The following is a 14,780-nucleotide window of genomic DNA, read 5'->3' as shown; positions in this document are numbered from 1 at the left end:
AGTGGCATTCAGCAGGCAGGCAGGGGAGGGGAGGCCATTCCAGGCAGAGCAACGTAAGGACAAAGGCACAGAGGCACAGAGGTGTGGAAGCACGCAGGGCCTCCAGAGAGGAGCAAGGTGTCGAGCAGGCTGCAGCTGAGGGAAGGAGAAGGTGGGCAGGGAAAGCTTCATAAACCCTGGAAGGGAGCTTCACTTTGTCTTGCAGGCAACAGGGAGCCTTTGAAGGGCTTGGGCTGGGGAGTGACAGAAAGCTTTGTTATTTAGAAAGATGACTGTGGGGGCAGCAAGAGGTCAGCTGGCTAAAGGCAGGAGCACTGGTTGGGAAACCCCTGCAGGCTCCACTGGAGACCATAGGGCCCGCGTGGGTCAGAGCCATGAAGTCGAGAGAGACGGGAAATGTTACCGATGAAACAAGTGCAGGACTTTGCCACTAACCATACATAGTGAAGGAGAGCCATCTAGGGTGACTCCAGGCTTCTGGCTTGGGAGGTTCCAAGTGGTATCAATGGAAATACAGAAAAGCAGGTTTGAGGTGGGGGCAGAGAATGAGCTCAGTTTTCCATGCATTGAGCTTAAAGTGCCCACGGAACTTGCACCATCTGGCAAGTGCCAGCAGGAACCTGGATATTGTGATTCAGAACTCAGGAGAGATTTGTCAGTCAATATAAAATCTGACATGGAACCCCTGGGAATGGCTCATGCAGAGTGAAAATGAGGAGGTGGCAGGGCAGTGACAGTGGGGTAGGGAGAAGAGGTCAAAAATAGAACCTTAGATCACACTAAGGCTTAAAGCTGGGACAGAAGACCAAGGACCCATGAAGGAGGCTGAGACCAGGACTGGAATGACTGTCCTAAGAGGACAAGGTCAGTGGTACCAAATACCAAAGAGAAGACAAGGAAGATGAAAACTAAAAAGAGGCTTTTGGCTTTTGCTTTGGCAGTAAGGAAGGTGGTGGTCTCCTTTGCCAGAGCAATTTTAGGAGGCGGGAGCAAAATCCAGATTACAGTGGACAAAAATAGGACTAGGGAATGAAGAAATGAATGTAGATGACTCTTTCTAGGAATTTTGTTGTTGTTATTCGAGGAAAGAGATCTGGCTGTATTTATAAATTGCCAGAGGAGAGAGGCTGAAGCTTTTAGGAGAGAGAGAGGTGTCGTCCAACAGAGCAGCTCTCTGGTCTTACAGTGGATCAAGGGCACACGTGGAGACGTGGAGACGGAGTCATGGGAGAGCATCAGTGTGACTCTGAGCCCAGCAGGAAGGAGGTGGGGTGCAGAGCAGGACAGGAAGTTGGGGGATTCGCGCCAGAGCACCTCAGCCTTCTCAGTGAAATAGGGGCCAAGGCCATCAGTGGGGGAAGGGCTCTGAAGAAAGGGGGATGTCTCGGAAAAGCCACAGTAGAGATCAGGAAAACAAACTGACCAATCACGTGTGTGATCAAGGCATGCTGAGGGCCCCGCTGCTGGGAGAAAACAGGTGTCTGGAGTGGCACCTGGGGTGAGAGGAGGCGGGAGCCAGCCGGCAAAACCCAGGGGCGTGGAAGGTAAGTCAGGCGAGAACAGTGGCAAAGGAGGAAAGAGCAACATGGCTGGGGCACATTTCTAAGGCGGAGGAGATTTGCCATGAGGGAGAACAATGGCGTGGAGCAGGCAATGGCTACCCAGGAGAAGCCGGTAGCTCCTCTGGGCCTGGGGAGGGAAAGGGTGAAAAACTGAGCAGCTTTTACAGGGAGGGCTGTAAGAGAAGAGGTGTCTTGTCCTGGGATAGCCGGAATTCCATTAAGGCCAGTAGAGGGAGGGGATATTCAAGAGTAGGCCAAAGTTGGGGAAGTTTTACCAAAGAATGAGAGCTTCAAGGGCCATACCATAAAGGATTTTATTATTAGATACAGTAAAGCCAAACGCTGAAACAGGTAAACTTTTAAATCTCCATAGCTTAATACCCATCTTCAGAAGAATGTATTTCTCACTCACATACAGTCCAGCTGGTGGTGTCTAGGAGTCATTCAGGAGCCTGGCTGACAAAGCTCCGCCATATCCAGCATGTGACTTCCAAAGTCATGCTGGGTATTGGCATCCGGGTGCCAGGTGAAAGATTTGGCCAGCTTCAGGCCTAAGCTGGGGTCCAGGATCTGGGGGGGGCTGGGGCTTCAGGAGATCAGAGAGATGAAACCCTTTGTGGCATGGAACAGGGTCAGAGAGTTGTGCACAAATAATTTCAGCAGTGGTGGTGAGGTAGGTGGATCAGGTTCTCTTTCCAGGATCTAGACCATACGCTTCCTAGGACATCAGTCTCAAATGATGGGCAAAGGACAGGTGGACATGGATTTGAAGGGCCTTGACCCAGTGCCTTCCAAAAGCTAAAGATGTACTGGAGGCACAGCCAAAAATCTTATCACTGTCTACTATCCCCTCCCCCATATACTCACAAAAATCCCTTTCTCCTTTTGTGCATTCACGATTGCCCATGATAATCTATTAAACCCAGAGTCTAAATCATTGTATACTGAAAAACTAATTGCCCTTTGTTCATGGTCAAGGAGAGCCTAATCTTCATTCTAACATTCCCAAGACAAGAAGGGAAATATATTCCCACAAAAATCCCTTTCTCCTTTTGTGCATTCACGATTGCCCATGATAATCTATTAAACCCAGAGTCTAAATCATTGTATACTGAAAAACTAATTGCCCTTTGTTCATGGTCAAGGAGAGCCTAATCTTCATTCTAACATTCCCAAGACAAGAAGGGAAATATATTCCATCCTTCCTACGCAGCCAAGAAAAGGAAGACAAATAAAACAGTTGTGTTTGAGTTTCCATAACAGGTTAAATGCATCCTGGTATTTCTCTGCTGGGGCCAGTTTCTAACAGAAATAGGCACAGGATAGAAACTTATAGAGGTGGGAGCCTCTCGGGCGAGGCCCCACAGCCAGGCTTAGAGTGTCAGCCTTGACTGGGTAAGGCCTGCTGGGAAGGCAGGGGTCTTGGTAAGGGAAATAAGGTCATCGGCTGCTGGGACACTTCTGCAGAGTCTAGGGCTTTGGGAGCTGCCTCTCCTCCCCCAGGGGGCCAAGTACTGCGGCTGGCTGGCAGCGGCAAAGGGAGCTGCTGCTATCACATTTGCAAACCCATTCCCCATATGTCATGCATTTATCTGGAATACAGCTACTGCAGAGGTAGATAGGGTGGAATCCAGTAGGTCACCCAGGCAAATGCAGCAGCTTATTCTGCTTAAAGCAGAGAATGTATGTCCTCCAGATGCCTGAGTCAAGTGCCAAGAGAAACCAAAGAATGAATAAGGCCATTGCAAAATCAACCAGTTCAAGAAGGCAGGGATGTCAGTAGCTCATACTAGCTCTTAAAGAAGGGCCCCCCTGAGGTCTTTCTGGACCTGAGACTACAGAGATAGGCCATTTATTACAGGTGCTAGGTGAGATGCCAGAATTGCAAGACACAGTTTGTCACCACCCCATCACTTACCAGAGCCCATAGTGAACACTGGTAGCCAAGTCACACTGCGTGAGGCCACCACTCAAGGCCACAGGACCGAAAAGCCCAGGGAGCCTTGTAGCAATTGCCTGCCTACCTGGAGGAAAGGTCCAGCTGGCGTGGACCCAGAAAAGCACTCTGTACTGCCCAGACCCTTAATTGTCCTTCTGCAATGGCACCAGCAAGAGACAGCCCTTGAGTCATTTAAGAAGTTCTCAAGGAGTGGCAGCAATGGTGCAGGGAGAGGGGAGGAGGAAGCACTCTGAATCCTTACTCAAGGGAGCAGCTCTGGCAGGGCACAATGGCTCACACCTATAATCCTAGCACTCTGGGAGGCCGAGGCAGGTGGATCATTTGAGCTCAGGAGTTTGAGACCAGCCTGAGCAAGAGCGAGACCCCGTCTCTACTAAAAATACAAAGAAATTAGCTGACAACTAAAAATATATAGAAAAAATGAGCCGGGCATGGTGGCGCATGCCTGTAGTCCCAGCTACTTGGGAGGCTGAGGCAGAAGGATTGCTTGAGCCCGGGAGTTTGAGGTTGCTGTAAGCTAGGCTGACGCCAGGGCACTCTAGCCTGGGCAACAAAGTGAGACTCTGTCTCAAAAAAAAAAAAAAAAGCCAACTTTTGGCCAGTCATTTGTCTGATTGCTCACAGATCCCAGCCTCCCCATCCTGCTTTATGTTGCAGAGGGTTAGTGCCTGCAAACTATACTTTCCAGTCTCCTTTGTCATATGGCTTTGGAAGGCTCTGGCAGCAGATTGGAAGGTGGGAAGAAGGGAGAAGCCAGAGTATTTCTCCCCTTTTCTTTGCTTTGGGAGGCAACTTAAGTAATGACTCTGTATCCATAGTTACAGATCCTTCTAGGCAGCCCTTCACCATCCCATTTGCCTTTTAAGTTCTTCCAATGCCTTTGTAACAAACTTCCCTGTTGAGCCATGTGAGCCATGTAGCACATGCCATTTTCCTGACCAGACCCTGACTAATACAGCCAGGCTGTGGATATCTATAGTCAGTTTTCAATCCCACTGCTGTGCAGCCCAGATGATATGCAGCCTCGTACACAACCTTAAATTAATGTTTACAAAAAGAAGGAAATGGAAGAAGAGAGGGAGCAGGAAAGTGAATTGTCAAAGAGTAAACACGATCCTGGCTAAGGGGCTGCGCGCGGTGGCTCACGGCTGTAATCCTAGCACTCTGGGAGGCCGAGGCAGGTGGATCGCTCGAGGTCAGGAGTTCGAGACCAGCCTGAGCAAGAGTGAGACCCCGTCTCTACTAAAAATAGAAAGAAATTATCTGGCCAACTAAAATATATATAGAAAAAATTAGCTAGGCGTGGCGGTGCATGTCTGTAGTCCCAGCTACTCGGGAGGCTGAGGCAGTAGGATCGCTTGAGCCCAGAAGTTTGAGGTTGCTGTGAGCTGGGCTGACGCCACGGCACTCACTCTAGCCCGGGCAACAGAGCAAGACTCTGTCTCAAAAAAAAAAAAAAAAAAAAACACAATCCTGGCTAAATCCAAATCTCTACCCCTTTCCCTCCTGCACACTGCACAGCTGAACACAGCTGGAGAAAAAACATACAACCATGCTGTCCAGTTTCACTTTAAAGTCATGATCACTACCCTCAGCCCATAATGCTGCCCTGCAATCATGCTGAGTTCCCTAGACCATTCAGTCTCTTGCTCTCCTAGGTGACTATTCCATTCCTGGTCCTCTCTACTCAAACTCCTGCCACCACCTTTTACTGATCATCACTCAGCTGATGACCTTGCTTCCTGTGTCATGAGAAATTAGAAGCATTCAGAAGAGACAAGCTCCCACCATCACATCTCTCCACCTGCCAGCCTCTACCCATTTATTCTACCTTCTCTCCAGCATCTGTGGGAAATCTGTCCACATAGAAGACAAAGGACAACCCCTAGCCCTATTTCTTATCCACAACATTCATTTCTTCTTGTTTACTCAGGAGCATTGTCCCAATAAATCTCCCTTCTTTCTTCTGCATTATCAATTGTTTTCCCTTTCTATTAGATCTTTCCCATCAGCATACAAACATTCCATTGTTTCTCTAATTTAAAAATGCTCTCTTGACTCTACTTCCACCTCTGGTCACTACCTCACTTCTCCCCTACTCTCAGCAAACTCTTCAAGGGAGTTGTCTTTGCTCTCTCTCTTTCTCCTCCCATTCTCTCTTGAGCCCACTCTGATCAGGCTTTTGCCCCCACCGCTCCACCAAAACTGCTCTGGTCAAAGTCACCAATAACTTCATGCTAAATCCAGTGGTCAATTCCCAGTCTTCATCTTACTTCATTTTGCCTTATCATTTGACACAACTGGTTCCTCCTCCTCTCCCCGATTGCTAAATGAAATGAACACCCAGGACTCAGTCTTTGTATCCTTTCTCTTTTCTACCTACTTCATCAAGTCTCATGACTTTAAATTCCACCTACATTTCTCTTGGTGTCCACATATGTACCTTCAGTCCGGACCAGATTCATACATCCAACTGCCTACTCTGCACTTGGATGTCTAACGGGCATCTCAATTTGAAGAGATCCAAAATCGAGTGCCTGATACTTCCCCCTCTTAAATAGTAACTTCATTCTTCCAATTGCTCAGGTCAAAAACCTTGGCTCCTCCTTTCTTGTCGGATGGGGATGGATCCATTAGGAACCCCTACTTACTCTGTCTTCAGAATATATCCAGAAGCTGACTACTCAACTCTGATCCATGCCCCCATCATCTCATGCACTAGTAGGTTGCAAAGTCCAGATCCCCAGCCCATCTGACTGATGCAAAAACCATGAGCTCTTGGCTGCAGCACTCCACAGACTGACCCTCCCCAGAAACAACACCAAGGCTGCACTGAGTCGGGAGCCACAGGAATGGAAGGTCTGGGGGTTGGCAGGGATCTTCACAAAAGAAACACTTGCTTTGTTGAAGTCTCCAAGTATCAGATGAAAAAGTATTCTTGCATTAACTGGTTCGTTTTATCTTGGTTGTTTCCTGCATTTCACAATTTGTCTTTTTGTTGTTGTTTGCACGTTTATTGTCTGTCTCTTCCCTTAGCTCTCCATTCTATGTATCCTCAGCACCTAGCATAGTGCTTGGTACATTTTAGGTACTCAATAAATAGATGAACAAATTGTTTCAAGTATAATTCTTCTTAATATCACTAATTCACTCATCAAATCCTGCCTGAACACCTGCTTTGTGCTAAGCCCTGTCCTTATGATGCTTACAGTCTAGTAAGAAACGCAGACATTAAATAATCACATAAATAGAAAACACTGTAATCAATGCCATAAAGGAAAAGTATGGGGTGCTGTGAAAGTACAGAGCAAGTGCCCCCAATTTAGATGGGAGGGTGTCAATGAAGGCCTCCAGAGCTGAAGAATGAAAGGGAAGAGTGGTCATAGAAAAGGAAATAGCCTATGCAAAGGTCCCAATGAGCTTTCTGCCTTTCAGGGACTGAAGGATGGTGGGTATGCCTGGAACGCAACTGATGGTCTCATCTTCTCAGTGGTGGCCTGCGTGACCTAGGGTCTGCCAAGGATGGAGGGCATAGGCGAGCTTAATGTGGACTCACTGTTGAAACCAGCTCTGTCCTCTGTCTCCCTGAAACCTAAGCCTAGCCACGGTTCCTTGAGCCAGTATAATTCAGAGAACTGGTCACTGCAAGTCACTCTGCCTGGGAGCTATTGGGATGGCTCCAGAACGGAGCAATGGGGGCCCAGGCAGGATTCCAGCAAGAAGAGCTTTGCAGAAGATGGGATTTGTGTAGCCATAGCTATGGGCTTCACGTGGGAGGGCTGGAGTAGGGCCACTGCCCACTGATGGCAGCCTCCCTCTTCTCTGTAACCCTCCCCAACCCTTAAGCAGCCCAGGCCCAGCAGAGGAGGCCTGGCCAAAAAGCTGCTTGCTGCTAGAAATCTGGCTCCAGCTGAAGGAAGAAATTAAGAAGGCCGGGCTGATGGCCGCAGAGACAGAGCTGTGTTTATCCAGGAAAAGAGGTAGGACGTAGGCAGCTAAGGCCTTTGCCAGCTCCTCCCAGAAAGACTGGGCTTGGGGAGCAAGCTGGAGAGGAAGCTGCTCCCCTGGGACTCTGAATGCATCCGGGCCAGAGGCCAGAACCCCAGAGGCGGCCCACAGGTGAGCCCTGCACTCCGAGCGCACGACAGACCCGGTAGAGGGCCCAGATTCCCGGGCAGACTGTCGGAACATCGCGCTCCGGGTAGCTCGGTGCAGGCGTGCGGTGAGCGCGTGGCGGCGGAGCCTTCCGGGGGCCGCCCTGGGGCTAGCGGAGAATCAATGCTGCCTTTGTGCTCGGCGGTTTCCTAGGGAGAAAAGGAGTGGAGAGTGGGAGGGGCGACCCAACGGCCGCCCGTAGGGCTGCGAGGCGCGGGCGGGACGGTCAGGACTAAAGGCGGGGGTGGGATTCTGTGCCCCCCTGAGAGGTGCGTCTCCTTGGATTGGCCCTGCAGTGTCCTCAGGTCAGCAGCCAGGTGTGTTCTCTGGCTGCCAGGAACAGAAGTGAGTCCCCTTCTGGCCAGGAGCGACTTGAGAATGCGAGGGAGGAGCCAGAGGAGGCAGGTGGGGCTTTGACCGAAGGATGGCTCAGTCCAGAAAAGCTTGCTCCCAGGCGGCGGGGCAGGGGAGAGAGTCCCGAGGGGCGACAGACCATATCCTGGAGGAGAGCCCAAATCTTCGGAATGGCCGGGGCGTAGGGAAGGGGGACGAGAAGGAGGTGAACCAGCCTCGGCCTTGGTGTCCCTTCAGGGCAGTTCGGAATCTGGGTCCTTTTTGTGCCTACAGACCTTCTGGTAATCCGGATGTTATACTGTTTGTCCTCATAGTACCCTGGGGTTCTAGTGGGTGTGCTGGGCCCTCTAACTCTTAGGTGGGTGGGTCATCTTTAGTACAAGTGGGAGAGTCTGTGTACTTGGTGTCCGAGGCCTGCATTTGAAAATATGGCTGTATGGCCCAGGGCTCCCTCCCTATCTCCCCAACCCCCCTTCCCCCTCGACTTCGCAGCCCTTTTTCTGCTCAAACAGGCAGCCCAGTGAATACTCCAGCATCACCTACTTCTGGCTCCTCTTCTCTCCTCTCCCAGCCCAGCTCCGCCCAGCACTGCCACCCGAGTGAGACGTGGGATTTGGACCCTCTCGCCCTGCGGAATTCGGAGTTTTATTACTCCCACCCACTGCATGTGGCTCTTGGAGAAGGTTGGCTACAGGGTGGGGACTGCGGAGCCCAGGGCCCGGTGGGCGCCCTCCAGCCTGTTCTCTAAGCGCAGCGCCCCGGGCCCAACCACGCGCGCCTGCCCCAACGTCCTCACCCCGGATCGCATCCCGCAGTTCTTCATCCCGCCTCGGCTCCGGGCCCCGGGCGGCGCCGAGCCCGCAGCGCGGCGTGACGCGGCCGGGCGCGGCCTCCCCTCGGCCTGCTCGCTGCCGCACCTGGCAGGCCGCGAAGGCTGGGCCTTCCTGCCCGAGAGCCCGCACACGCGCCGGCGCGAGTCCCTGTTCCACTCGCCGCCGCCCGCCCCGGCCGAGGGGCTGCCCCCGGCGCAGTCCTGGCTGCACGTGTCCGCCCCGGACCTGCGCCTCTGCCGGGCCCCCGACAGCGACACTGCCTCGTCGCCCGACTCGTCGCCCTTCGGCTCCCCGCGGCCCGGCCTCGGCCGGCGCCGGCTACCCACGCCGCACTCGCTGTCCCCGAAGGAGGCGAGCTCGGCGGACACCAGCCCCGCCGCGCGGCGCCGCGCGGGGCCGCCCACGCCGCCGCTCTTCCACCTCGACTTCCTGTGCTGCCAGCTGCGGCCGACCAAGGAGAGCGTGCTGCGCCTCGGGCCCCGCGGCGGGCAGCTGCGGCTCTCCACCGAGTACCAGGCCGGGCCCGGGCGGCTGCGGCTGCGCCTGGTGAGCGCCGAGGGCCTGCCCCGGCCGCGGGCCTGCCCCGGGAGCGGCGGCGGCGGCTGCTGCGTGGTGCTGAGGCTGCGGCCCCGCGTCCGGCCGCGGGCTCAGCGGAGCCGCGTGGTCAAGTGCAGCACCAACCCCATCTTCAACGAGGACTTCTTCTTCGAGGGGCTCGGCCTGCCAGACCTGGCCGCCCGCAGTCTGAGGGCCAAGGTGCTGGACAGGGGCGCGGGACTCCGCAGGGACGCGCTGCTGGGGGAGTGCGAGACGCCCCTTATTGCGCTGCTGCCCCCTTTGGGCGGGGGGCTAAGCCCAGGGTCCTCCCTGGCGCCCACCCATCTCAGCCTGTAGACTGAGACTGTGGCTTCCCCAGGAGGTCTCTGCCGGGTCTGCAGACCTCATTCTTTCCATCTGCTCGGCGTGTATTTATTTTTGCTAATAAAATGTCCATTTGTTCCTAGCTGGCTCTCTCCCCTTGTTGGCACCCTACACTCTTCAGGTGTGCAGCCTACCCTCTTCCCTCTGTCCAGGGCATGCACGGGGTGGAAGACGTTCGTTCAGATTGTCTGAGTTGGAGCAGACCTTAAGCAGTGGTCCTCAAACTCAAAGGAGCATCAGAATGACCAGACATCAGAAATCTTGCAAGAGCTTGTTAAACATGCAGAGTCCTGGGCTTCATCCCCAAGAGATGCTACTTCAGTAGATCTGGGCTGATAGGCCCTAGGGTCCCTGTCCAACAAGGCCCCAAACCTTCAGGGAGTCCTTCAATCACTGAGTCACTCTGACAGAAACCAACACAAGCCACCTTCCTGAGGGTTCCTGGGGGCTGCACAAGGGAAATTAGCACTCCTCCCCCATGCCCCCCAACACCTACATCTGTCCTGAAAAGAGATGAAATTTCTGGGTCTTAGGAGTGAGTCAGGAATTTCGGACTAATACACAGTGCCCTTTAATCTTCCTGACTCCCTCTTGCCTTTTCCACACCTGTGCCTCCCCGCGGGGCAAGGGTGGAACCAAGAACCAGAGCAGTGATTGGGTACCAAATGAATGAGGTATAATGTCGCAGGGATTGCCATCCAGGGGAGGAGGGGTACTACCGCAGTGTGAGGACTGTTCTCAGGAAAGCTGGACAGGGGTGCAGGATTCTCCAGGACATGCTGCTGGGAGAGTGTGAGGTCCCCCTTATTGCACTGCTGCCCCCCACTTAAGGGGGAGCTACTACAGCCAGGAGCAGGAGTGGGTGGAAGATGGATAAATGTAGGTCAGAGTGTGTTTACCTCTACCTGAATGTCCCTGACGTCAGTGGTGACCTTCTGCTCTCTGCCTGCACCTCCTTGGGAGCTGGTTCCTCTTGGCTCAGGCCAGACTTGGAGGAAGGAGGGAGGGAGGAAGGGAGTAGGCAGGACCAATCCAGCTTTGTTCTCCCTTCCCCTTGGGCCCTTTCTTATTTCCCATGGTGCCAGCTGTGGCCCACAGCAGGGCTAAGCCTGTTGGATCCCAACACAACACACACACACACACACACACACACACACACACACACACACACACACACCTCTCCATTGAAATAGCTCCCTAGTTCCTTCCCCCTCCCATGATTGGGTCCCCACCACCTACCTAGCCCTGGGCCAGGGAAACCTTGCTCCAGGTGTCCACGAGGTGGTAGCATTGACCAAACAATCAGAAGGGCTCACAGCTACGCATAGATTATGCCCACACAAGGAACTGTTCCAACAACTTGTCAAGCCATTTATTCCTCTCGGCAACTCACACAGGATGTAAGCACTATTGTTATCCAATGTGACCTTGGGCCTTCTGTAGCTAGTAAGAGGTCGGACTAAAATTCAGAGAGTCTGGCTCCAGAATCTGGGCTCCTAATCACCTCACTATAACAGCTGCAGCTACAACAGCTGCCAGCTGTTGCCTCCCGGTCAAGTCACTCTGAAAGGGGCCTCCTTCCCTAAGATGATAGTTCTCCAATCATTTCACACCCTGCCAGTTTGAATTTGCCTATAGGTTTAGTTCTATCCCTTGTACTGTACTCCTATTTCAGCCCCCAAATCCTCCCATGACCACCTTTGGTGAGCAACTGGATTTGGTACCCTTTTGAAAGTATCTGGAAAGAAACGTACAGGTCATATAACCTTCATTCATGCATTCCTTCAGCTAATCCTTAGGGTCTAGGAAGTGCCAGGCATTGGATACAGCAGTGGCCAAAACAGACATGAGGATCAGACAAGTTACAAAATGAGCAAGTAAAATGCAAAGAATTTTATTTGGTGATGTTATAGAGAAAAAGCAAGCAGGAAAGGGAATGGAAAGGGGGGTTCAGATAAAAAACGAGAGAAGACTATAAGAATGGAAAGAGGGAGGGAGGAAACAAAATATTTTTTTTAAGCCTCGGTACTTTGGACCAGGCCCTGTACTGCACCTGTGCTGTCTCAGTTAATCATCACAGCCACTCCGTAAGGTAGGTGTTATTATTCCCGTCTTACGAAGAAGGAAATAGATCAGAGAGGTTAAGTAAATTTGCCTGGGCATCAGCCCTGGCTGTAGGGAGGGGTTCTGACTATGGCTCCTCCTAGACACCCCCACCCATCCCCACCCCGGCTGCTCAGGGAAGCTAGCAGAGCCCCTGAGGGGACATCCTGGGCAGCTAAAGCCAGGGGAACATGCCTGGGGGGCAAATAAGGTCCTAAGACCCCCTCCAGTGTGCAGACTGCTCTGGCCCCAGAGCAGGTGTGCAGACAGTAGTCAGAACAGTTACGCCTGCCCCCTTTTTACTGATGTGGTGGCTGAGGCCTGGGATTTGCCTCAGGGCCCACAGCTAATAAACGGCAGACCACATTCTTACAATGTATTTCTGCTCCAAAAATCAGAGCTCCTGTTTCTTTTCAACCGTCCTTGCTGCCTCTAATCCTGTGTGACTGTAAAGGGTAATTGATAGATGAGAGGGACAGGCTGGGTCACCAAGCGAAGTTCAAGGCCAGGAGCCAGGGTCAAACTCCCACTGTTCCCTCCACCCACAGTGGCCTTTGTGACAGGAAGGGGAGGGGTGGAGGCTGTGAGATCTGGAGGCTACAGATGTTTATAGAGCCTGAGTTGTCCTTTTTTTTTTTAACGGTTGGGGCACAGCCCATCCCTGAATCACTCCACTGAATCGAGGTCTCCCTGGGCTTGGTGCCCCCTGGGACCAAAAGAAAGGAGGTCCCTAACCACTGGATCAGGCTGCCCACAGGAGAGGACACACCAAGGATGGGGCTGGGTCAGTGTGTGGCATTGCAGGCTGCCCGGGCCACACACATTTCTACCTTTAGCCCCTAGGCCCTCCCTGGAAGGGCAGGTTGTGCTGAGCTTTAAGTGGTTTCTGTGGTTCTGGGGTGGGGAGGGAGGGAAAGAGAAGTTGGTGACTTCTCCCCAGTTCCAAGCCGCCACCACCACTCTCCACCCCCTCCAGGCTGTTTGCCCCCTGCATTGAGATTGTCAGGCCCGATAACGGGACTGGGCACGTGGAAGGTGAAATGATTGTTTGATCCCTATCAGTCTTGTCCTTGCATTTGACTGTAAGACTGTATTTGAAGAGGAAATAACCACTGCCCTGCTTTGAAAGGACTGATTTCTCCAAAAAAGGAGCTCTGATTGCAGCAAGAGGGAGGAAGTTTAGACAAGAGGGGAGATTTCCCAAAAGGATAACCAAGGGAACTTCTTGCCCTGAGGAGAAAGAACCCAAGCCATCCATGCTTAGGGCAGGGAAGGGGCAGAGAATGCTTAGAAAGCATGTGATTCTCTTAGGCTTAGAGGCAGGATGCTGTCTTCTCAACCTCCAGTCACTTCCTCCCCACCCCACACAGCAGCACAAAGTGGCACAACTGGGCAGGCAGCCACACCTGCGGTATCTGGGGATGCCCAGTGCCCACCCACAAGCATTCTGCGTGACCTCCACCCTGTGCCTACAAGGGATGCGGGTGGTTAGTCAGGAAGGGCCCTGGGAGACCCAGAGCCACAGAGGCAGAGAGGCCTCAAGATGAGAAGAGATAGAGAGGGGAGAGCTGGGAGGCACGGAAAGTGAAGAGCCACAGCCAGCAGGGACCAGCGGAAAGACAGAGAGAAAGGATAATGGTGGAGTTCTGGGGGCAGCAGGGACAGAGCCACACTACCCCCGGCACTCCCCTGCACCCCTCCCATACCCCCACCCCACCTCTTGTTGGCTCCACTTGTCAGCCAGAGGGTCCTGGGTGCTGCAGAATGCTTTGCCTGTAACGCCAAACCTACCCAAGAGCCAGAGCCCAAAACAGACCAACATCCTGTTCTGTGCAGAGAAGCATAGATGGAAGCATGGGCCTTCATTTACCAGAAGGATACGGGGACAATCCAAGCCCTGAGGCACAAAAACATACCCTCAGACTCAGTACAGAAGGTCCCCCAAAGCTTCCCTTCATCTTCCTCACTCCCCATCCCTTGTCAACCACCTTAAGAGTTGGAAAGTCCTTCTCCACTTCTAACTTTTGTCCCTCAAGCTGCAGACATTAGGAGGTTCTGGGAGCTACCCAGGAACAGAGGTGCTGATGGTAGCAGAGTGTGAAACTCCAGGGTGGGGCAGGAGCAGGGGATGGCAAGATGGGACGGCAGAATAGGGAAGGGACAGCTGCCTGCCCTCTCCATGCCAGGTGCCACGTGCACCAGGTGGGGGGAGCGGGCGAGTCACGAGGCTGTGGCGTGGCTGGCTCCTGCTCTGCTGTTTACCAGCTGGGAAGGAGAGCGGGAGGTGGCGCCAGGGAGCCTCCCGCTGCAGCCTGGCCCCTAGCCAGCTGCCTGTTGGGTAACCAGGAGAGCCAGGCCCAGCTAATCAAACTCTGGGCCCAGGCCACGCAGGAGAGAAGTGGCCTCCAGCATGCACGGAAGCCTCGTTCCTCGACCCTCCTCGGAGCCTTTCAGTACAGGCCTCAGTGTGGGCCCACTGAGTCTGCGGGGCTCTCCTTCTCCCAGCTAGTCCAGGGTAGCGTCTCTCGTCTCCACTCCCCTCCATTGCTCCTCTGCCCCAGCACACTCCTCCACGCCTGCCCTTCGCCCTCAACGCCTGAGAGCATGTGGAAGCAGCAGGGCAGCAGGGAATTCTAGGGAACTGAGGCATGACCGGGATGAGTCCGACCCCGTCCTGGAGAAGAGGCAGAATCCCCCCAAACATGCCCTCCCCCCCTCCCCTCTCCTCCCCTCATCACTTCTATTCCTGACATCATCTGTCTTAGTCCGGTAGAAACCACAAGATTCTGAAGTCACAAAGACCTGGGTTCAAACCATAGCTCAACCATGTATTGTCCTTGTGTACGTCCTTGGGCAAGTCATTAATATGTCTGAGCATTACCTGACTCACTG

The 14,780-nt window shown here is 53.3% G+C and overlaps 1 protein-coding gene across 4 annotated transcripts; it reads left to right on the top strand.

Annotated features, from left to right (window-relative positions):
* Positions 1-7,512: 7,512 nt before the first annotated feature.
* C2CD4D (C2 calcium dependent domain containing 4D) lies at positions 7,513-9,850 on the top strand. 4 transcript variants are annotated; one of them, XM_045546992.1, is made up of 2 exons: positions 7,513-7,641; positions 8,603-9,850. In XM_045546992.1, the coding sequence occupies exon 2, from the start codon at positions 8,697-8,699 to the stop codon at positions 9,756-9,758; it is 1,062 nt and encodes a 353-aa protein (XP_045402948.1). In that variant the 5' UTR covers positions 7,513-7,641; positions 8,603-8,696; the 3' UTR covers positions 9,759-9,850. The 4 variants fall into 4 exon arrangements, with proteins under 4 accessions (XP_045402948.1, XP_045402947.1, XP_045402945.1 ...); XM_045546991.1 differs by lacking the exon at positions 7,513-7,641 and adding an exon at positions 7,908-8,082 and having other exon boundaries at positions 8,544-9,850; XM_045546989.1 differs by lacking the exon at positions 7,513-7,641 and adding an exon at positions 8,104-8,312.
* The last annotated feature ends 4,930 nt before the right edge of the window (positions 9,851-14,780 follow it).

The sequence above is a fragment of the Lemur catta genome, chromosome 3, assembly GCF_020740605.2.
Source record: "Lemur catta isolate mLemCat1 chromosome 3, mLemCat1.pri, whole genome shotgun sequence".
Taxonomy (NCBI): domain Eukaryota; kingdom Metazoa; phylum Chordata; class Mammalia; order Primates; family Lemuridae; genus Lemur; species Lemur catta.
Note: the sequence above shows the minus strand (reverse complement) of the source record. Positions and strands in the feature narration are given on the sequence as shown.